The sequence below is a fragment of the Saccopteryx bilineata genome, chromosome 3, assembly GCF_036850765.1.
Source record: "Saccopteryx bilineata isolate mSacBil1 chromosome 3, mSacBil1_pri_phased_curated, whole genome shotgun sequence".
Taxonomy (NCBI): Eukaryota; Metazoa; Chordata; class Mammalia; order Chiroptera; family Emballonuridae; genus Saccopteryx; species Saccopteryx bilineata.
This window is the reverse complement of record NC_089492.1, coordinates 145,258,866-145,285,891: the sequence shown is the minus strand read 5'-3', so window position 1 is coordinate 145,285,891 and position 27,026 is coordinate 145,258,866. Positions and strand designations below refer to the sequence as shown.

At 41.6% G+C, this 27,026-nt stretch overlaps 1 protein-coding gene and 1 pseudogene across 6 annotated transcripts in view; both read left to right on the top strand.

Moving 5' to 3' along the window:
• The window catches only part of ST3GAL5 (ST3 beta-galactoside alpha-2,3-sialyltransferase 5), a 69,598-nt gene that overhangs the window by 17,426 nt on the left and 25,146 nt on the right, over positions 1–27,026 (top strand). For 4 of the 6 annotated variants that reach the window (XM_066267607.1, XM_066267608.1, XM_066267610.1 and 1 more), the window contains 2 exons: positions 21,498–21,621; positions 24,654–24,765. In XM_066267607.1, coding sequence (XP_066123704.1) covers positions 21,500–21,621; positions 24,654–24,765 — 234 coding nt within the window. In that variant the 5' untranslated portion in view covers positions 21,498–21,499. Of the gene's footprint in view, positions 1–10,118; positions 10,151–17,313; positions 17,445–21,497; positions 21,622–24,653; positions 24,766–27,026 lie in introns of those variants that run through there. The other 2 variants (XM_066267609.1, XM_066267611.1) reach the window with 2 other exon arrangements.
• Positions 16,738–17,163, top strand: LOC136330587 (transcription initiation protein SPT3 homolog; annotated as a pseudogene).

The following is a 27,026-nucleotide window of genomic DNA, read 5'->3' as shown; positions in this document are numbered from 1 at the left end:
GAGTTCAAATTTGTGAAAGTCTTCTACCTCCCACCCAACACGACTTCAATCTTGCAACCTATGGATCAACAGGTCATTTCCAACTTTAAAAAGCTTTACACAAAGCACTTGTTCTGCTGCTGTGAGGTGACTGAGAATACAATTTTAACCCTTCTAGAGTTTTGGAAAGATCACTGCAACATTGTGATATGTTTACACATTATTGACTTGGCATGGCAAGAGGTTACAAGAAGAACCTTGAACTCGGCATGGAAAAAGTTATGGCCTGATGTTGTTGCAGACAGGGACTTCGAAGGATTTGAACCAGAGACCGAGACCGAGGTAGAAGCATTGGAGGAGATTGTGTCTCTCGGAAAGTCGATGGGTCTGGAGGTAGATGAGGGTGACGAAAATGAGCTCATCGAGGAACATGAGGAGGAACTCTTAACTGAGGAGTTGAAGGAGCTAGAGATGATGCAACATACGGAGCTTCTGCAAGAGATTAGTAGTGAGGAGGAGGTAGAGTCCGAGGAAGTGATTTCTACAACTGAAATTAAAGACATGCTGGCAATGTGGGAGGAGCTTTCAAGTTTCATTGAAAAGAAACACCCAGAAAAAGTTTCAACTGGTTGTGCTTCAGCACTTTTTAAATGACACTTGTTTGTCACATTTCCGTAACATTTTAAAAGGCAGGCAAGGCCCTGGCCGGTTGGCTCAGTGGTAGAGCATCGGCCTGGCGTACAGAAGTCCTGGGTTTGATTCCCGGCCAGGGCACACAGGAGAAGCGCCCATCTGCTTCTCCACCCTCCCCCTCTCCTTTCTCTCTTTCTCTCTCTCTTCCCCTCCCTTAGCCAAGGCTCCATTGGAGCAAAGTTGGCCCGGGTGCTGAGGATGGCTCTATGGCCTCTGCCTCAGGTGCTAGAATGGCTCTGGTCGCAACAGAGCGATGCCCCGGATGGGCAGAGCATCACCCCCTGGTGGGCATGCCGGATGGATCCCGGTCGGGCGCATGCGGGAGTCTGTCTGACTGCCTCCCCGTTTCCAGCCTCAGAAAAATACAGAAGATAAAAAATAAATAAATAAATAAAAGGCAGGCAAAAGCAAGCCTCTTTGAATAGATTTTTACTCAAAAGTCCTGCAAGTGAAAGTGCCGAACACACAGCCAAAAAAGCAAAAACAGGTGATGATTAAATGAAAAATACGTAATGTTAAGCTTAGGTTAAGTTTAAAGTTTAAAAAGTGCATTTTTTTTTTACAATTAAGTTTTTGTGGTTTCATTTTCAGTAAAGAAAGTGCAGTTTTAGTTTTGTTTAAAGTAAAGAAAATGCAGTTTTAGTTTACATTTAGTGTTAAGAAAATGCAGTTTTAGTTTACATGTCTACAGTGCCTGCATCCCTTCCTCCCTCCCTCCTCCTCCACCGTTCACCTCCGTTAGCTGCACTCGTCTGTCTCCAAGGTAAGCATACAATACTAAATAACACTTTTTTCTTTTATTTCATATATTTTGTTATGCATTGGTAAAGTATACATGTGTGTTTCTTAATTAAAAACGTCTTTTTTCATAATTTAGGATGGTTTGGGGATGTTTCACAGGGCTGGAACAGATTAAATCTATTTCAGTTATTTTAAATGGGAAATTTGTTTGATATACGAGTGGACTGATTTATGAGCTCAGTTACAGAACGAATTAAACTCGTATCTCAAGGTGCCACTGTAAAGCCGAGCAGGCAAGTGAGTAACAGGGTTTGGGCAGTGGGAATGTTGTTTTAGAGAGGGTGGTCAAGGAAGGTGACTTTTCAACAAAGATCAGAATAAAAATGGTGAGGGAGGTAGTGTTCTGGAGGAGGCAGAAGAAACCTCAAGTGGAGCCCTGAGGTTGGGATAAAAAGGATGGTGGTTGGAGGAACAGTGGAAAATGTGCTAGGCTGAAGTGGAGTGAGGAGGAGGAGAGTGTAAGAAAGTTGGAGAGGGTAGCCTGACCTGTGGTGGTGCAGTGATTAAAGCATCAACCTGGAATTTGAGGTTGCTGGTTCAATTCTCTTGCCCAGTCAAGACACATATGAGAAGCAACTATAAGTTGATGCTTCCTTCTCTCCCCGCCCAGCCTGCCTTTCTCTTTCTCTCTCAAGTCAATAAATAAAATCTTTTAAGAAAGAAAGAAAGAAAGAAAGAAAGAAAGAAAGAAGAAAAGAAAGAAAGTAAAGAGAGAGAGAGAGAGAGAAAGAACAGGAAAGAAAAGAAAAGAACAGAAAAGAACAGAAAAAAAAGAAAAGAAAGGTGGGAAAAATGCTCTGGATTTGACCCTGCAGAGAATTGCTGCCCTCTTAACATCTTTGCCACTTCAGTGAAATCTTAGAGAAATACCATCTGTAGTCACTGGGTATGGTCTAGTTTTGGAGAATGTTTTGTATTCTGAGGACTCAGAATTAATTGCCTTAACACTAAACAATTGTAAAAAGCAGGCAGCTGAATGATGGTAATGATGTGTTCTCAACATTAGAGGAATACTGGTTGTTTAGAAATAGATTAAAAAGGAAATCTCAGAATCACTGAAGTGCTTGCATCTTGGTTGGTGGTCAGATGGTCAGAATTAGTAGTGTGTAGACTGTGCATTCACAGAGCAACACTTTTATTTTTTGTTGCAGGAGACAGCTCCTCATAGTTTGTACAGTTTGTAGGATCTGAAAATCCTTAGTCAAAAATCTGTTGTATTTACAGCTGGGGGAAGCTTGCTGGAGAGCAGGTTTCTCAAAGTGTTGCACCCACATAACTCAGAGGGAAACCTGCTTACAGGCACATTTGGTGTTCTTACCTGGTCCTACTAGATTGGAGATTGTGAGGATAAGGTCTGGGCGTCTGAATATATATATTACCACTTCCTCCATGGATTTTTGTGCTTGGTTGACCTGGAGCATCAGTGACTGAGACAGCCGTGGAGGCATTGGTACATTAGTTTGAATAAAGACTGTAAGATATTGGGGATGATTATTGTGGTCTCAGCACCAGTTCTCTTGCCAGCACTTTCTTTATGGCTTTCATATCATGGGTGAAGTTTCATGTTTCTGAAAGACAAATGAGACACTGCCTACCCGGGGAAACACAAGTACTGTATAGTGGGGGTTTCCCTCTGGGTGGTGGGAGTGGAATGAAATGGTTAAAGGAGCTCTGCTTGAGTTGTAGGGATCCAGGAAGAGTCTTGTCCTCCAACCCTGTGCACATCTATCTCTGAACTCCATATTGGCAGGCTGGTGTGTGAATGCAGGCCTGTGCGTGCCAGTTGGTTCCTGATTAGATAGATACTGAAGCTCAAGTATGGATGGGATTGGGGGGGGGGGATTGGGTGAAAAAGGTGAAGGATTAAGTAAAGGAAAAAAATCTCATAGACACGGACAACAGCATGATGATTAAAAGAGGGAACGGGAGGAGGGGAAGATAGAAGAGGGTAAATGGGGGATAGATGGTGATGGAAAGAGACTTGACTTGGGTTGGTGAACACACAATAAAATATACAGATGATGTATTATAGAATTGTACACCTGAAACTGATACAATTTTATTAATGTCACCCCAATAAATTCAATAAAATTTTTTAATTTAAAAAAGTGTCAATTTATAACCTACAGTCTTTGATTTTCAGTTTTTGTACTAATTACCTTTTGTTAACCTCTAAATAAAAGGCCACAGAGAGGCAACCTGTGTTTGAGATCCAAAAGAATGGTTACTCCTGAAGTACAGATTCAGGCAGAAACTCAAATAGTGTTTTAAATAGGGGAAGGCAAGAGGTATTAATGAGAAAGGGAAGGGGAACAATTACATGAATAGAAGGAAGGAATTTCTGTAGGTATAGATTAGCTACATAGTGATGATGCTAATTCTAAAGAATATATTTAATTTTCAGCTCCTTAGTCATAGCAAACCGTTGTTAAGGACATGATGCTGCTTTAGACCCGGTCTGAAGGTTACTTGTCCAGTTTTAACATTCCAAGATTTGAGGAATAAGATGTGCAAGGCAATTCCTCTGGTATGGCAGCTCTGACACCATTTTATTTATTTACTTACTTATTCATTTATTTACTTATTTATTTTTAAAGTGAGAGGAGGGGAGGCAGAGACAGATTCCTGCTAGTGCCCAGACTGGGATCCACCCAGCAAGCCCCCTACAGGTTGATGCTCTACCTGTCTGGGGTGTTGCTCCATTGCTCAGCAACCGAGCTATTCCTAGTGCCTTAGGTGTAGATTATGGAGCCATCCTCAGCGCCTGGGCCAACTTGCACCAGTTGAGCCATGGCTGTGGGAGGAGAGAGGGAGAGCAAGAGAGAGAAAAGGGGGAGAAGGAGGGGTGGAGAAGCAGATAGTCACTTCTCCTGTGTGCTCTGACTGGGAATCAAACCCAGGACATCCACATGCCGGACCAATGCTCTACCACTGAGCCAACCAGCCAGGGCCCTCCAATTTCATTTTAAAGTGACTGTTCATGTTATTTTTTACACATTCAATAATTTAAAAATGTGGCACTGTTGGAATTTTAATATATACAATAACTCTATCCCAGTGGGTAAAGTCGGGGTGATTTTGCCCCCCAGGGGACATTTGGCATTATCTGGAGAGACATTTTTGGTTGTCACAATTGGGAGAGAGGGGCAGGACCAGAGCTGCTAATAGCATCTAGTGGATAGAGGCCAGGGATGCTGCCAAACATCCTGTAATGCACAAGACAGCCCTCCACAACAAAGAATTACCCATTTTGAAATGTCAGTAGTGCCATGGTAGGGACATCCTGCAAGAGAGCAACTGAATGCTTATTTTCAGTGTTAAATGTTAGGATTTTAAGTCAGCATTTATATAAAAAAAGAGTTCCAGGGCTAAAACTAGTTTGAAATTAGTTATCTGGATCATACAAGTTTGGCAGTCTGCTTGGGTGGACAAGTTGACTTCTGAAATCAGTAAGAGAAAAATAATATGTCACCCAGAGCTTCGTATGACAGCAGATAAAACCATGGACTTGTATGTGTCCTCTTGAGCATCTATAAACCATTGTCTCCCCACCCCCAGATTTCCCTCCCTATGGGGTGGGGACAGAAGAGAGTTTAGTTTAGAAGTACACTTGCACATACTGCTTCTGTCGTGGTGCCCATGGATGGGCTTTGGCAAGACAGCCTAGGGAGTCAGCTTACTGACCACTTACTGACCTCAGCACTGTGTCTGTGTGGTGTCAGACGCCACACTTCTGAACAGTCTCCTTTCTCTCTCAGTCCTCCCCACACTGTTGTAGTTCCATTCCTGTTTTCATTTCCCTGAACTTTGAGTTTCTAGAAAGTGGGGACCTCACCTGCACAGGCTTCCTCCTCCTATGACCTCTCTCTACAAAGGGTGCCACCTTTCCTCCCTGTCATTTGCGTTATTTTCCCTCCTTCCTGCTTGCCACATCTGATGTGTCTCAAACCCCGTCATTTTTGTGGCTGGAAGCCTTTCCTCACCACCTGGCTTCCACCATCTTTGCTGGGACAGACAGGATGTGCTGTGAGAGGGCCATGGAAGCCCTCACCAGCCTTCCATCTCAGCCTCGCCTCCTTGTCCCTGATGCTTCCCCAGTGATCTTCCTCCATGTGTCTCATGATCCCCTGTGAGTGAAATCTTCAAGGGCTTCTCGTGATTGTCCATGACCTTCTGTGATTTTCCATATGTTGACCTTGCTGAGCTAATGCCCGTTTTACGTCAGGTTCTGTGGAAGCGGAGCCTGAAACAGGAATTCAAGAGCTCCTGGTTTATTGGAGCTGTCAGGAGAAAGAGAGTGAGGGAGGACAGTGGAGCAGGAGGAGGGGCTGTCCAAAGCTGAGCCTTCAGGAAGCTTTGGAGCTTGGACTGCTCGCCTGTGGTGATCCCACCTGGAGGCAAGAAGTAAACCCTGTCAGTGTGCCATTGGCTGGGGACAGAAGGCAGTCTGCAGAGAAGGGGACAGCTGTGTACTGTTAGCAGCCAACATAAGCCGGGATACAGCACCAGCCCTGGGGTGTCCAATAGGACCACGTACTGCATTTAACTCCTGCCCGCACCCCCCACCTCCACTCCATGCCATACTTTCTCAGCTGTGCCCGATTATTTGCTGTGCCCCAAACTAACCAGGCCTTTGTGCTTTGCTCATTCCATTCTTCCCATAGTGTATGTCTTCCCTCCTCACTCAGCCCTCTCTCAGCTCCTGCTGCTCTTGCCATTGCTGCTGTGCATGCTTCTTGGCACTGTGACATGTTTAATCTGTGTGCACCCGAGGCTGTCTTCCCCTTGAGGGCAGGCTTTCTGCCTTCTGTTCTCTTTTATCAAGTAGAGTTCTTCATCTAAAGCACAAATCCCCAAACATGACTTGAGTGACTTTTCTCAACTTTCCCATGGATGGTATGGAACTCATGCCAGGCTGGATTTACAGGAAAGAAGTTAATTTATTCCACAGAAAGGCTGGCTGGTGGGATGGCCATACTGTTGAGCCCCAGGCCGCATTGCCAGCTGCCTCTTGGGCTTCTTTGTGTAGTTATTTATCTTCTCCAATTCATTACATTGTCATGACTAACTACAAAAATTTACTTTCATTCCTATTTCTTTCCATAACCAGGACCCAGATTTATCTTTGCGTGCTTCTTTTCGTCACCAGTCTTCCTGTCACCGTTTCTCAGTAGATGTCTGTCCCCATCCCTTCCTTCACCTTCTCGCCTCCGACTTGTAGCAGCACGCACTGACCACCCTGCCATCCCCAGCAGCCTGCAGGAGCAGACCAGTCGGCCTTCTCGCCTGCTATGAAGTCCTGCTCTCAGCAGTCTCCCACCTTAAGAGACATGCTTTTTCAGCTGCTGTACTTACATCTAAGCTGTACCTGCTCGCCTTCCCAGACAGTCCACTCCAGCCATGTTGGTTTATTTACTGTTTTCTCAACTTTAGATTTTTGTTTATAATGATCTGTGCCTTGGTATGCCTCATTATTAAAAACAAAGCAAAACAAACAAAACTTCACATATATGTATACCCACCTGTTCTAAGACCTACCTTTCCCAAGTCCCGCAGGTGGAAGGGCATGGATTTGGAGGTAGATAGATGTGGGTTGGAATTCTCAGCTGCTTACTTTGTCATGTGTGAGTCATGTGTGGCCTTTGGCAGGGTTTTTTTTTTTAACATTTGTGACATTTTAAAAATTTATTTATTTTAGAGAGGAGGAGAGAGAGAGAGAAAGGGGGGAGGAGCAGGAAGCATCAACGCCTATTTATGCGTTGACCAGACAAGTGCAGGGTTTTCGAACCAGCGACCTCAACGTTCCAGGTTGACACTTTATCCATTGTGCCACCACAGGTCAGGCTTTATTTATTTATTTATTTTAGAGAGAGGAGAGAGAGAGAGAGAGAGAGGCAGAGAGAGGCAGGCCTTTGGCAGGTTAAATGCAGCTAGCAAACCAATGAAGTAATTGCTTTTAAAGCTTAGTGATATTATGTGTAGGCTTATTCCTCTCCCACAATATTTATGCCCTACCCACCCTTGCACCAGCCACTGAGTAGACAGTTAATTTTGCAATTCATCATGTACTACTTTGTGGTATCTGCTCTACTCTTGTCTTCAATAGTTTTTTTTTTTTTTAGAGGTGGGGGGAGGGGAGAGAGATGAGAAGTTTCAACTCATAGTTGCTTCACTTTAGTTGTTCATTGATTGCTTCTCATATGTGCCTTGATCGGAGGTGAGGTGGGGCTCCAGCTGAACCAGTGGCCCCTTGCTCAAGCCAGTGAACTTAGGGCTCTAGCCAGTGACCTTAGGATCAAGTCGATGTCCCAGGTTTAAGCCAGTGACCCCACGCTCAAGCTGACAACTTCAGGGTTTTAAACCAGAGCTCTCAGCATCCCGGGTCCATGCTCAATCCACTGCGCCACCACCAGTCAGGTTTGAATGGTTAATTCTTAATCTTGAAAATATTAGTGCCAGTTCTGCAAATGGGCTGAAAGTGTGGGCCCTGCCCTTATCTTTGTTCATCAGAGCCTTAATAAGAATTCTTTCAGGCATGCAAGCGTTTAAGAAGAATCTGTTATATTTTTATATGTGAGTAGAAATATGTAATTTTGAAAACCAGGTTTTTTCTGCATAAAGATGGTTAGTAAAGCAATGATGTGGAGGCTCTTGCCATGGCATTCTGAATGAGAAGAGGCTCAAATTTATGATTCCTGAGACTCAAGCTTCGTGTAGCAAGGTTTTAAGGACTAAAGCATATTCCATGTGGTTTGCACCATAATTTACCAACAAATTCCCTCTTCTTGGGCATTTTAGATGTTTCAGTCGAGTGTGTGCTTTGTTCTTTGCTGCTATAATTTATTTACATTCACCTTCAATTTTAGTCTTAAATATAATTGAGGAAATACTGTGGGGGGAGGAGCTTATCTTGTCTGAGGACAGGCCATAGGCATGTAATGCACAGTCCAGCCAGTTGGAGGTGTTTTTTGGCTGTGTGCCAAGCCCTGTACTAGCTGTTGGAGATACAAAAATGAACAAAGTTCTGGCCCTTCAGCTCAATCCTCCAGGTGCTTGTAAAAACGGAGAGGAGACCAAAATGTTAACAGAAAATTTCAGTAACAGAGAGAGCAAAATGCTCAGCGACAACTATGGTATTGAAATATGTTCTTCACGGAGGAGAGCATTAAATTCCCACTGGGAGCCTGACCTCTGGTGGCGCAGTGGATAAAGCGTCGACCTGGGAACACTGAGATTGCCGGTACAAAACCCTGCACATGTCTGGTCAAGGCATATATGGGAGTTGATGCTTCCTGCTCCTCCCCCCTTTCTCTCTCTCTCTCTCTCTCTCTCTCTCTCTCTCTCTCTCCCCCTCCCTCCCTCCTCTCTAAAATGAATAAATAAATAAATAAAAATAAATAAAAAATTTTTTGTCCCCTCAAAGCTCTTTCCAAAATACACATCTTGTTAGTAGTTCCCAGCTCATCTCAGGTTCTATAACACCAGGTAACATTCTAGCCACAAAGTAGTAGTGTTGGAATCCTGGACGTGCCAAACTACTGCCTCAGTGCCTTTGCACATGATGTCTCCTTCAGTCTGGAATATCAGTGGGAATTTGTTGAAGAAGTTAAGATTTAGAGGCCCTGGGTATTAATGAGCTGGGAATGAAAGAGGGAAGTCTGGGGTTGACCTGCAGATTTTTGGTTTGGACAGCTGAGTGGAAGGTGCAGCTACCATGTAATAGGGATAGAGGATGAAGCCAGGTTCTGATTTGTAATGGTGTCTGAGATGAAGGTAGCGGGCAGGTCATTAAATAGACAGGTCTGAGCTTGGGTGATGGGTCTGCATAGAGAGATGGATTTGGGGGTCTACACCCTGGAGGAGGTAAAAGGCAAATGATGAAATCTTTAGTGAATAGTATGGGGCAAAAAGAAAATTGTGCCGAGGGTGGAAACCAGGACCCTGGAGCCATAAGATGTGCGTGTGGAGTATAATATTGCAGAGGCCGTGAAGGAAGTATGGCTCCAGGCCTCCCAGGCATGGTGTGCAGACCGTGTGGAGGAAGACAAGACTCAGGCCAGGAGTGACTCGGCCATCACAGGGAGCAGTGACATTGGGGGCAGGAGGCCAGTGAAGGAAGCCAGATGAGTTTAGAAAGGGGTCAGGAGTAGAGGCATACTGACTGAGACCTGACCTAGGCTGAATGCATGCGCGGCTTGGGGAGGATGTTGCTTCTCCGGAGACACCTAGGAAAGAAATGGAGTAGAGTGAAGAGAGGACTCTGCCACAGGACTAGAGCCAAAGCCTATGGCTGGAAGTGAGGGTAACTACAGGACAGCAAAGGCCTTAAAGTCCTGTCAGATGAATCATATAAAACAAAGCTGGGTGCCTGTAACTTCCCTCAACCAGCACTTCTGTGATGCTTGTTATGTGCAATCAAAGTTCCCCATATTAATCCTCAGAGTGGGTAAGAACATTACACCCATTTCACAGGTGAGGAAACTGAGCTGCAAGAGTTGGTCACTTGCTCAAAGTATCATAGCTGGTGGTTGGGGAGCCCAGGTGTCAGGCTATAGATGCTATGGTCTCCTGAGATCCTCTCTAGTGTGATTAAGAAAAATATAATGCACACACATACACAATTTTTTTTTTTTTTTGGTATTCAGATGGATCGTGTGAGCATGTCATGGCAGTGATGGTAAGAAGAGGAAAGTGTTCAAGACTGTAGACCCTCCTATCACCCCCAGAGCTCCTCCTTTCCTTGCTCAAGTCACTTTCCTGAAAGTGCAGAAGAGGGATCACCTGATATACCAGTCAGTGCCCAGCAGGAAACCAGAAACCACATAAATACTTAAGGCAGAGAGGGCTTTCACGCAGGGGATTGATTACAAAGACATTGGCAGGCCTGAAGATGCTGAAGTGAGAAGGAAGTGTTTAGCCAGAGATCAAAAAGCTGCTGTCACCTGGGCTGAAGCTCATATGTATCACAGAGCTCCTGGAGGTGCCTTCACTTCTATCTAGTAGAAACCTAGAATGCTGGATGCCAACCACCGCTGCTGGAGTCACATGTTGTCACTCTCCATCACCTGCTACTGTTGCTGTTCCACCAAATCGGGAATGGAAAGCCTGCTTCTTTCTTCTTGTCTTCCAATATTCCTCCAGGACATCCCACAATCACAACTTAACAGGGAGCCAGCTGGCAAGACAGTCTGGGAAATGTCACTTACAGGTTTATAGCCGAGGGCCAGAATAGAGTACCAATAACAGTGGTGGAAACCGGGCTCTTTGTGACATTATGGTCAGCCTTGTTCTCTGAAAGTCTACTTAACTGACCATGTATTTAAGTAACTACAAAGTTGTGGTGTTTGAAAACCTTCCACAGTTTTGGTTCTAACTTCTTGTTTAAGAATTCAGTAGTTGCCTAACCAGGCGGTGGCGCAGTGGATAGAGTGTCAGAGTGGGATGCAGAGGACCCAGGTTCGAAACCCCAAGGTCGCCAGCTTGAGCGCAGGCTCATCTGGTTTGAGCAGAAGCCCAACAACTTGAACCCAGGGTCACTGGCTCCAGCAAGGGGTTACTCAGTCTGCTGAAGGCTCGTGGTCAAGGCACATATGAGAAAGCAATCAATGAACAGAACAACTAAGGTGTTGCAACACGCAATGAAAAACTAATGATTGATGCTTCTCATCTCTCTCTGTTCCTGTCTGTCTGTCCCTGTCTATCCCTCTCTCTGACTCACTCTCTGTCTCTGTAAAAATAAATAAATAAATAAATAAAAATAAAAATAAAAAAGAATTCAGTAGTTTATGGTTGAATAGTATTCCATTGTATATATGGATCACATCTTCTTTATCCAATCCTCTATGCAAAGATACTTTGGTTTTCTCTGTGTCTTGGCCACTGTGAATAATGCTGCAGTTAACATAGGGGTGCATATATCTTTGTGAATAAATATTTTTGAGTAAATACCCTGTAGAGTGATTGCTGAGTCATATGGTAATTATTCTTAATTTTTTGAGGACCTGCCGGACTGATTTCCATGGTGGCTGGACCAATTTACATTCCTACCAGCAGTGAATGAGGTTCTTTTTCTCCACAACCTCTTCAATGCTTGTGATTACCTGTCTCGTTGGTAATGGCCAATGTAACAGGTGTAATGGTATCTCAGTGTAGTTTTAATTTGCATTTCCCTAGTAGCTAGTGAAGTTGAGCATTTTTTTATGTATTGGTTGGCCATTTGTATGTCTTTTTGGGGAGAGGTGTCTGTTCAGGTCCTCTGCCTATTTTTTAGTTGGATTGTATGGTTGGTGTTCAGTTTTATGAGTTCTTTGTGTATTTGGATATTAACCCCTTGTCAGAGTTGTGGTGTGCAAATATCATCTCCCTTTCAGTTGGCTGCCTTTCTGTTTTGTCAGTTTCTTTTGCTGTGCAGAAGCTTTTCAGTTTGATGTAGTCCCATTTGTTTACTTTTGCCTTTACTTCCTTAGTCTTTGGAGTCAAATTCATAAAATGTTCTCTGTGACCAAGCTTCATAAGTTTAGTACCTATATTTTCTTCTATGTAATTTATGTTTTCAGATTTTATGTATTTAGAGCTTTGATCCATTTTTTGAGAGAGAGAGAGAGCGAAGCATCAACTCATTGCTTTACTTTAGTTATGCATTGATTGGTTCTTTTACGTGCATTGACTAAGGGACTCAACCAAGCCAATGACCCCCTTGTTCAAGCCAGCAACGTTGGGCTCAAGCCATCGACCTTTGAGATCCCATGAATGACCCTGTGCTCAAGATGTCGAGCCCACATTCAAGCCACTGAATCTTGCTGGCAACCTTGGGGGTTTTGAACCAGGTACCTCAGTGTTTCAGGTCGGTACTCTCTCTCCACTGAACCACCACTAATTAATCAGGTCTTTGATCCATTTTGAATTAATTTTTGTACATGGGGACAAAACTGTAATCAAGTTTCATTCATTTGCATATGACTTGCCAATTTTCCCAAGACAGTTTATTGAAGAGGCTTTCTTTTCTTAATTTGTGTGTTTATGGCTTCTTTGTCAAAATTATTTGTCTGTAATACATGTTATTTTGTTTCTGTGCTGTCAGTTCTGTTCCATTGGTCTATGTGTCTGTTTTTCTGCCAATACCATGCTGGAGATTGTTTGGTTTGTGTTTTTTGTTGTTGTTGTTTTTAGAGACAGAGACAAGAAGGGAGAGAGATGAGAAGTGTCAAGTCGTAGTTGCATCATTTTAGTTGTTTATTGATTGCTTCTCATACATGCCTTGACCAAGGGGCTCTAGCTGAGCCAGTGACCTCTTGAACCTCAAGCCAGCGCCCATGGGATCAGGTCAATGCTCAAGTTGGTGCCTGCGTTCAAGACAGATGAGCCCACACTCAAGCCTACAACTTTAGGGTTTGAAACCTGGGCCCTCAGCATCCCAGGTCAGTGCTCTCTCCACTGCGCCAGCACTGGCCAGACTACCATGCTGTTTTGATTATCGTGGCTCTGTAGTATAATTTGAAGTCAGGCAGTGTGATATCTCCAGCTTTGTTCTTTTTTCTCAGGATTACTTTTGTGGTTCCATAAAAATGTGATGATATTTTTGTTCTTTTTATTTAAAAGTGACATTGGGATTTTGATGGGAAATGCATTAAGTCTGTATATTTCTTTGGGTAATATAGCCATTTTAAGTATGTTGATTCGTCCAACCCATGAACACAGAATATTGTTCCATTTCATTGTGTCTTTTTCAGTCTCTTTTAATAATGTTTTATAGTGATCAGTATATAGGTCCTTTACATTCTTTATTATGTTTATTCTTAGGGTTTTTTTTTTTGGTTGTTGTAGTGACTGTAAATGGGATTATTCTTTTGAGTTCATTTTCCGAAGTTTCATTGTTGGCATATAAGAAAGCAGTAGACTTCTGTATATTAATTTTGTATCCTGTGACCTTATTATATTGGTTTATTGTCCCTAATAGCCTTTCTGTGCAGTCGCGGTTTTCTATATACAGGATCATGTCATCTGCAAAAAGTGAAACTTTCACTTCTTTCCCAATATGAATGCCTTTTATTTCTTTCTCTTGTCTGATTGCTCTGGCTAGAACTTCCAGCCCTATGTTGAGTAGGAGTGGAGAAAGTGGGCAGCCTTGTCTTGTTCCTGATTTTAGAGGAAAAGTTCTCAGTTTTTTACCATTTAGTATGATGTTTGCATTAATGGCCATTATTATGTTGAGATATTTTTCTTCTATACCCATTTTGTTGAGTGTTTTAAACATAAAAGAATGTATTTTATTGAATGCCTTTCCTGCCTCTATTGATAGGATCATAGTTTTTGTTCTTTGTTTTGTTGATATGATGTATTACATTAACTGTTTTATGTATGTTGAACCATCCTTGTTTTTCTGGGATAAATTCCACTTGATCATGATACATTATTTTTTTTAGTGTGTTGTATTCGATTTGCTAGTATTTTGTTCAGGATTTTTGCATCTGTATTCATTAGAGATATTGGTCTGTAGTTTTCTTCTTTTGTATTGTCCTTGCCAGGTTTTGGTACAAGGGTTATGTTGGCCTCATAAAATGTGTTTGGAAGTATTGCTTCTTTTTCAATTTTGTGGAAGATTTTGAGAAGGATATGAATCAAATCTTCAAATGTTTGGTAGAATTTGTTAGTATAGCCATCTGGCCCTGGACTTTTACTTTTGGGGAGATTTTTGATAGTTGTTTCTATTTCCTCCCTGCTTATTGGTCTGTTTAGGCTTCCTACTTCTTCATGATTCAGTCTAGGAAGATTGCATTTTTCTAGGAATTTATCCATTTCTTCTAAATTGTTAAATTTGGTGGCATATAGTTTTTCATAGTATTCTATAATAATCCTTTGTATATCTATGATATCTGTGGTCATTTCTCCTCTTTCATTTCAGATTTTGTTTATATGAGTCCTTTCTCTTTTATCCTTAGTGAGTCTTGCCAAGGGTTTGTCAATTTTGTTGATCTTTTCAAAGAACCAACTCTTTGTTGTATTGATTTTTTTCTATAGTTTTTCTGTTCTATATTTCATTTATTCCTGCTCTAATTTTTATTATTTTCTTTCTTCTGCTGTTTTTGAGTTGCTTTTGTTCTTCTTTTTCTAGTTCCTTAAGATGTGTTGTTAAGTTGTTTACTTGGGCTGTCTCTTGTTTTTTCATGTAAGCCTGTAATGATATGAACTTCCCTCTTATTACTGCTTTCACTGCATCCCAGAGATTCTGATATGTCGTGTTGTCATTTTCATTTGTCTGTATATATTTTTTTACCTCTGCTTTTACTTCTTCTTTGACCCTGTCATTTTATAGAAGTATATTTAATCTCCACGTTTTTGTGGGTTTGTTTACTTCTTTTTTTGCAGTTGAATTCTAGTATCAAAGCTTTATGGTCAGAGAATATGCTTGGTATAATTTCAATCTTTCTCAATTTGTTAATGTTAGTTCTATGGCCCAGCATATGGTCTATTTTTTTTTTACTTTTATTTTATTTTTATTTATTTTTTTTTACAGAGACAGAGAGAGCGTTAGAGAGAGGGATAGATAGGGACAGACAGACAGGAATGGAGAGAGATGAGAAGCATTAATCATTAGTTTTTCGTTGCAACACCGTAGTTGTTCATTGATTGCTTTCTCATATGTGCTTTGACTGTGAGCCTTCAGCAGACTGAGTAACCCCTTGCTCAAGCCAGCGACCTTGAGTCCAAGCTGGTGAGCTTTGCTCAAACCAAATGAGCCCGCGCTCAAGCTGGCGACCTCAGGGTTTCGAACCTGGATCCTCTGCATCCCAGTCTGATGCTCTACCCACAGCGTCACCACCTGGTTGGCCTGGTTCATTCTTGAGAGTGTTCCATGTACACTGGAGAAAAATGTATACTCTGACATTTTGGAATGAAATGTCCTGTAGATGTCTATTATGTCCATTTGTTCTAGTGTTTCATTTAAGGTCGATATTTCTTTATTAATTTTCTTTCTGGATGAACGATCTGAAGCTATCAATGGTGTATTGAGATCACCAAGTATGATTGTATTTTTGTCAGTTTGTATTTTTAGATCAGTTAGTATATGTCTTATATATTTTGGTGCTCCCTGGTTTGGTGCCTATATATTAAGAAGTGATATGTCTTCTTGATACAATGTCCCTTTTAGCATTATGAAATGACCATCTTCATCTCTGGTTACCTTTGTTGTCTTGTAGTCAGCATTGTCAGATATGAGTATGGCTACACCTGCTTTGCTTTGGATATTATTTGCTTAGAGAATCATTTTCCAAGCTTTCACTTTGAATCTATCTCTATCCTTGAAGCTTAGATGTGTCTCTTTAGGGCCCATACAGTTGGATTTTGCTTTTTGATCCAATCTGCTATTCTGTGCCTCTTTATTGGTAAGTTGAATCCACTTACATTTAGTGTAATTATTGACACTTGAGGATTTCCTATTGCCATTATTTATACTGCTTTCTGATAGCTCTGTGTCTTGTTTGGTTTTTCTTTATTGTTTTTCTGTCATTTGTCTTTGTTTGGTGGAATTGTATACTTCTATCCTTTGTTTCTTCTTTTTTTAAGCTATGTATTTCAGTAGTGGCATTTTCAGAGGTGGTTACCATTAAGTTATTAAAAGAAAAATTATCAGCCCCCCGTGACCCCCGCTCCAGCCGAGCCACTTTTTCCCTTTGAATGCTCAGCCCCCCACCCTGCCCCTATCTAAGCATGTCCCGGGACTGCAGCAGCAGAAACCGCACCATCTCTACCCCCACTTCTCCACGCGGGACACACAGCTGTGCCTACAAGTGTTCATAAAGCAAAGATGAATAATACTGCAGCCAGCCCCATGTCTACTGCAACCTCAAGTAGTAAAAGAGGTTCCAGGAAGTCTCCAAGCTTTGCCTCAGAATTGCAGAGTATGATGTTTTTTTTTTAGGTGATGCTAGGAGGCCTCTTCATGAAACAACAGTTTTGGTTGAAGATGTGATACACACTCAGTTGATTAATCTATTACAGCAAGCTGCTGAAGTTTCTCAGCTTCGGGGAACAAGGGTGATATCTGCTGAAGATCTTCTGTTTTTGATGTGCAAAGATAAGAAAAAACTTAGAAGACTGCTAAAATACATGTTTTTCTGAGACTACAAGTCAAAGATTGTCAAAGGCATAGATGAGGATGATCTTTTCGAAGACAAATTGAGTGGCAGTAATAATGCAAACAAAAGACAAAAAATCGCTCAAGACTTTCTCAACTCTATTTATCAAACAGGAGAACTCTTGGCAATGTTCGAAGATGATGAAATTGATGAAGTTAAACAAGAAAGAATGGAGAGAGCAGAAAGACAGACTCAAATTATGGATTCAGCTCAATATTCAGAATTCTCTGAAAGTCGACAATTAAGTTTCTCCAAAAAAGCCTCCAAATTCTGAGACTGGTTGGACTGCAGCAGTATGAAGATAAAACCCAATGTTATCGCTATGGAGATTTTAGCATATTTAGTCTATGAAACTGTGGCACAGTTGGTGGATCTGGCTCTTCTTGTGAGGCAGGACGTGGTGACCAAGGCTGGAGACCCGTTTAGCCATGCCATCTTGGCAGCCTTCCTGCAGTATCACGGCTCTGCCGAGGAGCCTAGCATGAAGTCCTACCCAGACTCTCCCGAGAACACACCTCCTCCTACACCAGCAGTGCCACCATCTGGGTCATAGCACGCAGGAAAAACCACCGCAGGACCCCTAGGGAACGGAAATGCTGGACAAGACTCAGCTAAAACCAAGCAAAGGAAGAGAAAAAAGAGTACTTCAGCCTGTGGTGTCAAGGCTCACAGCGATGCCATCTAGCCCTGCCATATCAGAGAGGCCATGTGACGCTACGGCCCCAAGATTGGCCCCCTTTCCTCATTCACAAGTGCCTACCACAGGAATGGGATGGCTTTCCTGGCCTGCTGATGGGACTGTAGCTGCAATAGGAAAGGCGACAGTATATTAAGGTGATTTCTGTTCCCCTCTTTGGACAAAATAAAATACAAATTTACCTTGAGAAAAAAAAAAAGAAAAATTATCATATTTATTAGAGTCCATTATCTCATGAGTGCTTCTGCACTCCATCCTCCTCTGCTACTGCTGATCTTTATACTCTCCCCTTTTATGTTATTGTTGTCGCAAATTATCTATGCTTTTTATTGTGGTCTTGTTGGAGCTTTTACTTGTAGTTTTGTTTTGTTTTGTTTTGTTTTGTATCTAGTTGGATAACCCCCTTTAGTATTTCCTATAGTGGGGGTTTTCTAGTGATAAATGTCCTCAGCTTCTCTATGTCTGTAAACGTTTTCATTTCCCCTACATATTTGGATAGCTTTGATGGATCTAGTATTCTTGGCTAATAGTTCCTCTCTTTCAGTACTTTAAATGTTGGGGTCCAATCTTTTCTGGCTTGTAGAGTTTCTGCTGAGAAATCTGATGATAGCCTAATGGGCCTTCCTTTATATGTTATATTCTTCTTCTCCCTAGTTGCCTTGAGGATTCTTTCTTTATTATTGATTTGTGATCATTTCATTACGATGTGCCTTGGAGTAGGTCTGTTTGAGTTGAGGTAACTCGGTATTCTGTTTGCTGCTTGGATTCGAGGCTCTAACTCTTTCCACAGGCTTGGGAAGTTCTCGATTATTTGTTTCAAAGTGTTCTCCATTCTCTTTTCCCTCTCTTCTTCTTCTATTGATAATGTACCCATTATTCCTATATTGCTTTTTCTGATGGAGTCAGACAGTTCTTGTAGGGCTTTCTCATTTTTTTTTAAATTCATGGGTCTCTCTCTCCTTCTCTCTGTAGTATCTCTAGTTGCCTGTCTTCTATGTCACTAATTCTCTCCTCTATCTGTCCTGTTCTATTAGCTAAGCTTGCTACCTTATTTTTCAGTTCATGTATTGAGTTTTTCATCTCTGTTTGGTTCTTTTTTATAGTTTCAATTTCCTTGGTAAAGTACTCTTTTTGTTCATTAAGTAGTTTTTTATTCCACTAAATTGCCTTTCAGTGTTTTCTTGTATCTTATTGAGTATTTTTAAAACTTCAATTTTGAATTCTCTGTCATTCAGCTCCAAGGTTTCTATGTAATTGAGATTTTTTTCCCTGGAGATTTTTCATCTATCTGAGCTACGTCTCTGTCTTGTATATCCATATATGATTTCTTTTTCTTTGATGGCATTTAAGAGTGGTATTGTTAATAACACTAACAAGAGATAACTAAAAATAAAAATTGAAAAAATACAGTGAAAAATGAAAATTCTATAAATAATTTTAAGTAGAACAAAAAGCAGAAACATGAAAAATTAAGAGAAAAAATGAAGTAAAAAATAAGCAAAACACCACAAAAAGAAGTATGAGTCCAAAATATAATAATTTGATGAAAAATGCCATTCAGGTGAGAGGGAAAAAAAGAGATAAAAAAGAGAGAAGGGGAAGAAAAGGGAAGAGAGGAAAAAAAGAAGTAAAAGAGAAAGTGTCAGAAATGGAACCCTTGCAAAAAAAACAAGAATAAAAAATATAACAGCTAAGGATAATGAAGTTCAAATAGGAGAAAGAGGAAGAAGAAAAAGAAAAAGCAGAGGAAAAGTATTTTTTTCCAGTTTTGAGAGGTAACAGTCTTTTTTCCAGTAGGAAGTACTGTACTACAAGATTTGCCCTTTCGAGATTCTTGGGCACAGTTCTGCTGAGGCATCCCTGTGGTAATAATGTAGGCAGGGCCAAAGCTGTGTTTGTTGGAGGGGCTTGTTAGCACTTTGCAATTTTATGACTCTAGCAATGGCCTTCTTGAGGGTCCTCCAGTGCCCCAACCCACGTCCCAATAGAGCAGGGGATCAAGCACCCAGGCACCCCCGCCTCTCACAGGAGAGAGCAGTCTGGAGACCCAGCTGAGGTAATTCGCCACCACCACTGTTCACACAGCAAGGGGAGCAATGCTGGACCAGGAGGATAGGGTGACACAGCCTGGTCCCCCTGATACCACTCAAAGTGCAGCCCTGGGCAGGGCAGGGCAGGGGCTGCATGCCACGAGGTGGTGCCTGACCTTCAGGAGCAGATGGGACACAGATCGCAGATCAGGCATGCTTCCAGGCCACACAAGCTAAGTTCCACGGGCTGCGCGGGCAGCTGGAACACGCCTCAGCGCCCCATGGGCCGATTTCCACGGGCTATTCACGTGCAGATCTTGGTAGCGTGCCACAGGCTTTGTGTGCACCCAGTGCCTCCAGTTGCAAACAGGTGCAGCACACTTCAGGTGCCCTACTCCCAGTCTTGGTTGCCAGCCTTCCTGGCAGCTCCTTCCCCTCATTCTCCTCCTAGCTCCAAGACAAAGCCCATGATAAAAGTGCCTACCTCCCTCAGATCAGTGAGGAAAGAGAAAAACTTAGTCCTCCAGCTTTGAGCGGATTCTCTTTGGCCCAACTTCTCACACAGTCATACCTTTATCTATCTGGTGTGTGTATATTTCAGGTTCATCTGGGGGGTTTTCTCTGCTTATAGTTGTAGAATTTGTTGAAATTTCAAGGGGAGAGATAGGGAGTATCTCACGCTGCCATTTCTCAGAAAAGATAGGGTTGTTCTTAAGTTGAATTTGTATATAAGTTGGAACTAATACATTAACCTGTTAAATGCAACTTAGATGTTTGTCTTAACTTAGTATTTATTTTTACCTTTCTCTGTATATTAGTACTTAAACATTTTCAAATACAACCTTTAACAGTCTTTGGTGATGTTGAGGATGATGAACTTGTTAGAGCGGATGGGACTGGTGTTAGAGTCAGGGTATGATTCTGCTGCTGGAGTCAGTTTCTTGAAGAAGGCATCGAGGGAAATTTCTACAAAGCTTTTCTTTTCTCATCATAAATGGCCCTGGAGCATCTGAGGCCTGTGGTAACTGTACGGTAGACTTTGGTGGACCTCTCTGTATCAGGATCTTGCTCCTCTAACTTTGCCATTCTTGCTTCTCTGAGACAAAAAGCATCAACTAACTCTTGTAGAAAACTTTTTTGGTTCTGGAGTTTCTAGGTCCCTGTTTTCTTTCCTAGAGGCTGTCATCTGTTGCTCTAGTTCCATAAAGTCTTTATTAGTTAGTTCTTTGCCATGGGAGTCGAGTAACTCCATGATCTCATTTTCACTGGTGTCCAACTGCAGCTGATTGCCATAGCCCTTATGGTGCTGCACTCCTAAATACCAGTTGTACTTAAGTCAGACATTTATCACGTCCCAGGACTTACTGTATCTCTAAAAGGTAAAGGCTTTTTTAAAAATTACACTATATTTTGGAGTAATTGTAGATATACATGCAATTGTAAGAAATATTCTTACTCAGTCTGACCTGTGGTGGCACAGTGGATAGAGCATCAACCTAGAATGCTAAGGTTGCCAGTTCAAACACTGGGCTTGACTGCTTAAGGCACACAATAGAAGTGACTGTGGGTTCATGCTTCCCACTTCTCCCTTTCCTAGCTTTCTCTCTCTCTCTCTCTCTCTCTCTCTCTCTCCTCTCCTCTCCTATAAATAAATAAATAAATAAATAAATAAATAAATAAACCCCTTAATAAAGGACAGAAAAAGAAATAATTCTTAGTAGTCTTTATTTAGTCTCCCCCAATGGTAATACCTTACAAAACCATAGTACAATATCACAACTGGGATATTGACATAAATATAGGCAAATTACAGAACATTTTCATCACCACAAGGATCCTTCTTGCTGCCTTTTTATAGCTGTACCCGCCATCGCTTATATAACTCCTGATAACTAAATCTGTTCTCCATTTCTATAAGTTTTTTCATTTCAAGAATGTTCTATAAATGTAATCATACAATATGTAACCTTTTAGTCTTTGACTCAGTATACTTCTTTCTAGATTCATCCAAGTTGTTGTATGTATCAATAGTTCATTCCTTTTAGTACTGAGTGGTATTCCTTGGTATGGATATATAGATAACATAAAGACTTTAAAAACATCAACCACCTAACTCCTCCCTCTTTTTCCTCCTCCTGTCCTCTTCCTCTCTCTTCACAGCAATGCCAAGTGAGTATCACTGTGTGAAACAGAGAAACGATAGCTCAGGACCCTCCCTGCAATGGTACACCCGAGCTGAAAACAAGATGAGAAGACCCCGCTTGTTGTTAAAAGACATTTTCAAGTAAGTACAAGCCCTCGGGCCATAAGATCACCCTGATCTGGGCCAACTGTATGGATTTGGGAATAAAATTCAATGAGAGCCCTAATGATGACTCTTGCACTTGGTCACACTTGGCCACAGGAGCATTTAAAGGCACATGGATTAGAGATCCAATGCACAGATGCCCTGGGTTTCTGCATCAGACTGCGCTTGGTGACAGAGCTGTGCCCAGCCTGGGGGGCTCTCAGGCTCTGCACCTGTGCTTAGATGCCCCAGAGAGCAGCTCTTGACATTGCACAGCTCTTCCTGGCATTATTTAACAAAAGGATTTTTTCCCTTAGCTATTTTAAGTTAATCTAAAATATGATTAAAGGCCCCGAAAGGTATTTGAATAACATTAAATATTGAATACTAAAAAGGATGACAGGTGTCTCAGCTGGGTCACTCATTTATCCTAATAAGTGGTGTTAAAGGAGGGGCTTATCAGTTTTATTTGGTGCCAGCTGAACCAAGGTGAAAATTACCACTTTTCATGTCCAAATATAGAAATGGAACCCTGAAGTCTAGTTTCCTATCTTACTTTACTGATTTTAAAAGGTGAGGAAAGGAAGTGTACATTCATAAACACCTGTGTTGTTTTTCATCTCCTTTTAGTCATGAAGCAGCATTTTCTGAGGCCTACATGTGCCTGGCACTGTGTTGGGTGCTAGGTGCTGGCCACATGGCAACAGGCAGAAATAGAGCTGTGCCCCATGCATCTCACAGTGTGAGCAAGACAGACTCATGACCAGTAGTTACTGTATAGTGGGCTCAGTGCTATAGACACTGGGCCTGCTTTTGACACCCTTTTTCCTTATTTAAAAATATCAAAATACGGGAATTATTACATGCACTGCAATCATACCTTTTCTAGGGGCTGAAGTGAAGAATAGGTTATACTATAATATAAAATAGTGTGTGTGTGTGTGTGTGTGTGTGTCCATCCGTCTCACCCCACCACACACCTTACAAATGGAAGCATCCTAGTCACTTAACATTGTACTTGATCCCAGGGGAAAAAAAATTAAAGTGCTTGTCCAGATTCACATGGGGAGCCTGTTAAGATGAGAATCAAGTGTTGAAAATACTTTTTAGAAATACTTTCTTACATCAGCATCCTCAAATATTAAGAAATATTTAGCATCTATTGTGTGCAGTGTACTTTGCTAGATGCTATATTTTTAAAACCACCCCTTTCTTTAGGAAATAGGTGTTTTTCTCCTTAAGTTTACTCCTTAAATGTGTTTTTTCAAACACAAATTATTTAAAGCAGTGGTTCTTAAGCACTGTGTTTAAACTTTTTTTCAGCTTTTGGTTTGTCAGTATCACTTGGAGCTTTAAAAATGAGATTTCTAGAACCATAATTAGACTTAGTTCTTCTCTCAAATTCCTATGTATGTGTGTGCTTATGTGTGTTTTAAACTATATAATAGTGCAAATTTATCAGATCTTTAAAAGCAGTTTTGTAGAAAAGTGACTGGTGGCACTGTCTTATGTTAGCCTCATTTCTAGGTCGAATTCTTTTGAGGAATAATAAGTAGATTCTTTTCTTTTGAGGATTCAGTCTTTCTCCCCCAATATTTTTTTATTGTGGTAAAATACACAATACATAAAATGTACCATCTTAACCATTTCTAACTATATGATTTAGTGATGTTAAGCATATTCACAATGCTGTGCAGCCATCACACCATCATCTCTAGAACTCTCTTATAAAACTGAACATCTGTACACATTAGACACTTAACTCACCTTCCCCTCCCCAGCCCTTGGTAACCATAAATCTACTTCTGTCTCTGTAATTTTGGTTACTCTGTGTACTTCATATAAGTGGAATCATACAGTATTTGAAGGATTAACACTATTTTAAAGTGGCAAAAAATTGAAACTGAGATTCTGTAGTTCAAAATATACTGTTTTGTTTTTTTCATGTCCAGTAATCTGCATTTTGATTCAGATTTTATGATGGTGCCTTTGTGGAAAAAGGGTTTTTTTTATATTTGGTCATAAAAAAGACAATCATAAATGACAAATTTATCTTCTCAGGAAATAAGAGCTAGTGTCTTAAGTTGACCACTGAGGTCAGCTTTAAAGATGGTATTTTTATTTATTTATTTATATTTTTGTATTTTTTTCTGAAGTTGGAAATGGGGGAGGCAGTCAGACAGACTCCCGCATGTGCCTGACCGGGATCCACCCGGCACGCTCACCAGGGGGTGATGCTCTGCCCATCTAGGGCATCGCTCTCTTGCAACCAGAGCCATTCTAGCGCCTGAGGCAGAGGCCATAGAGCCATCCTCAGCGCCCAGGCCAACTTTGCTCCAATGGAACCTTGGCTGCGGGAGGGGAAGAGAGAGACAGAGAGGAAGGAGAGGGGGAGGGGTGGAGAAGCAGATGGGTGCTTCTCCTGTGTGCCCTGGCCAGGAATCGAACCCGGGACTTCTGCATGCCAGGCCGACGCTCTACCACTGAGCCCACTGGCCAGGGCCTAAAGGTGGTATTTCTTTTTTTTTTTTTTTTTTTTTTTATTTCTGAAGCTGGAAACGGGAGAGACAGTCAGACAGACTCCCGCATGCGCCCGACCAGGATCCACCTGGCACGCCCACCAGGGGGCAACGCTCTGCCCCTCCGAGGCATCGCTCTGCCATGACCAGAGCCACTCTAGTTCCTGGGGCAGAGGCCAAGGAGCCATCCCCAGCGCCCGGGCCATCCTTGCTCCAATGGAGCCTTGGCTGCGGGAGGGGAAGAGAGAGACAGAGAGGAAGGAGAGAGGGAGGGGTGGAGAAGCAGATGAGCGCTTCTCCTGTGTGCCCTGACTGGAAATCGAACCCGGGACCCCTGCACGCCAGGCCGACGCTCTACCACTGAGCCAACCGGCCAGGGCCTAAAGGTGGTATTTCTATGCTGCATGGCAGGCCAGCTCAGTTTGGATTGGGTTTTCACTTATTTCACATGAATCACTCTTTATTATTATCACATGACTACATTATACCTGATTGATTTTTTTTTTCTAGGTGTATATTGCTTGTGTTTGGAGTATGGATCCTTTATATCCTCAAGTTAAATTATACTACTGAAGAATGTGATATGAAAAAAATGCATTATGTGGACCCTGACCGCATAAAGGTTAGATATTCTATTGGTGTGGTTTAAATTGAAACATTTCCAAGTATACAAGGAGTCCTTGGTTTACAAAACTCTTTCATTTCTACGACAGTGACACAACGCAAATTTTGGTGTAAGTTGAAATACACCATAGCCTAAGTCACTAACCTATCCTAACACAGTTGTAAAATCATAATCTAGAACATAAAAACAGAGCTAAGCCACAGAAAAAGAATACTGTGTATTTTTCCACAGCATGCAACCAAACTAGTTCATCCACGTAGTCCGTAAGGACAACACTAATGGAGTAAGCTGAAACACTCACATCTCAATTTTTTAAAGTTTTTATGGGAGTGAGTGCTATAAACTCAAAACATCATATGTCGAGACTCATAACCTGAGGACCCATTATACATTCAAACAGTAATATCATCTCTAAAATATTATAAATAAATGCTTATGAAAATTATAAACAGGGGTAAAAACCTAGTCTTAGCACTTAAAAGCAGAATCAGAGACAGCCCACCCTAAAAAAAAAAAGTCAACAAACCCACAGTATTCTTCCCCTTTACTGAAGTCATGGAATGGGTGAGTCCCATTCAACAAATTCCGGACACCTGTCATGTAGTTAATATGTCATGATGCTGTCAGTGTGCATGAGCTTAAACAGAATGGCTCCTGTCATTCCATTTTTATTTTTAATGATTTCACATTGACATTGTATTTCAAGATTTTCCCTTAAATTTATAATATTTACTTTTCTAAATTAATTGACTTATTAAATGCTGATTTCACTGATTGAGTGATTAAGTTATTCAGATAATGTTTAGCTTTGGATGAAAGAAGATGTGATTTAAAATATAGCAATGTGGTAATAATGATAGCCAAACATATATATTTCATGACTGTGTATTTTTTCATGACTGGGAGATTTCTCTATTTCTTTACAGATGATGGCCTGAGAGGTTAAGCCGCTTGCCCAATTTCACATCTAGTTTAGTAACTAACCTATTAAATCTAGTTCAGTGTGTACTGTGTAACTGTTCTAAAAGTGCTTTACTAATATAAACTCATTTAACCCTCTGGACAGGCCTGGTAAGTAGAGGGGCAGGAGATTATCACCTGTCTAAGGTTATCATAGCTAGTAAGTGGTGGAGTCATGGTGGGGACCCAGCTATGTCATTTCAGAGTCTGAGCCCCTAGTGACCCTGCTGTCTGCCTGGGAAGGGAGTATCCACTGAGAAGCCAGAGATGTAGGCAGTTTGATGCAGCCAGGAGAGAGCTTAAGTTTATGACCTAGATTCAAATGTAAATGTCACTTAGTGCCAGTAAGAGCTTGGGAGAGTTCTGAATTGTTTTGAGACCCAGTGTTCTTAGCTGTGAAATACAGGTAACAGCATTTGTACAGTAGGGTAGTCAAGTTGAGTTAGATAATAGTCACAGAGCTCCTTTTTCTAATCCAGATTTTTATCCATACGTGTCTGATTTAATGTGTCTATCCTAAGTGACTCAAATTTTTGGTAGTATAGACCAATAGTTTTTAACCGTTTTATACTTGGGACCAGTGAAAATAGGATAATTATTTTAGGGATGCTAAGGCAGAAATCATCTAGAGCATAAGCAAATTTGACTATGATCACTGGGTCTATAATCTTTGTACAGCATTAAGGTGGTTAACTCTTTCACAGACTACCACAAAATTTCTGGCCGACCGACACCAGGGACCAGCATTAAAAAACACTGGTGTAAACAGGTGTAAACAAGTAAATGAAGAGTGTAGTTAATAAATGCACAGCTTGGCCTATACAGTCCTTGAGTCTCAGGGATCTTGCTGATCACAGAGCCTTCCTGTTTCTGCTATGTCGGCCCTCAGATGTTCACTGACTCACCTGCTTTCCTCAGCATTAGCACATCTGCTCTGTTGGCCCAGGATGTGTCCAGTAGCCCCTCCTCAGGCTCTCCCTCCCCAAATCGGGCTGGTGGTCCAGACATCCCCAAGTCCCTTCAATTCCAAGGCCCTTCACAGCTCTCTTGGATAAAGTTGTTTTAGACATCCAATCTCTTTGTCTCCTAGGAAAGACCCAAATGAGTGACACTTGATATGACTTACTGATACCTGTGGACTCTTCCCTTTATTTCTTATGCACTCTCCACATTCTCTATGCATCCTCTTGCACACTGTTGGCCACCTGACCAGCTGCAAAGATAATTGCTCTTGAGTAAAGATTAACTGAGAAATGCGAGGTCTTGTGCAAGGTCACCATTTCACAAGTATAAAACGA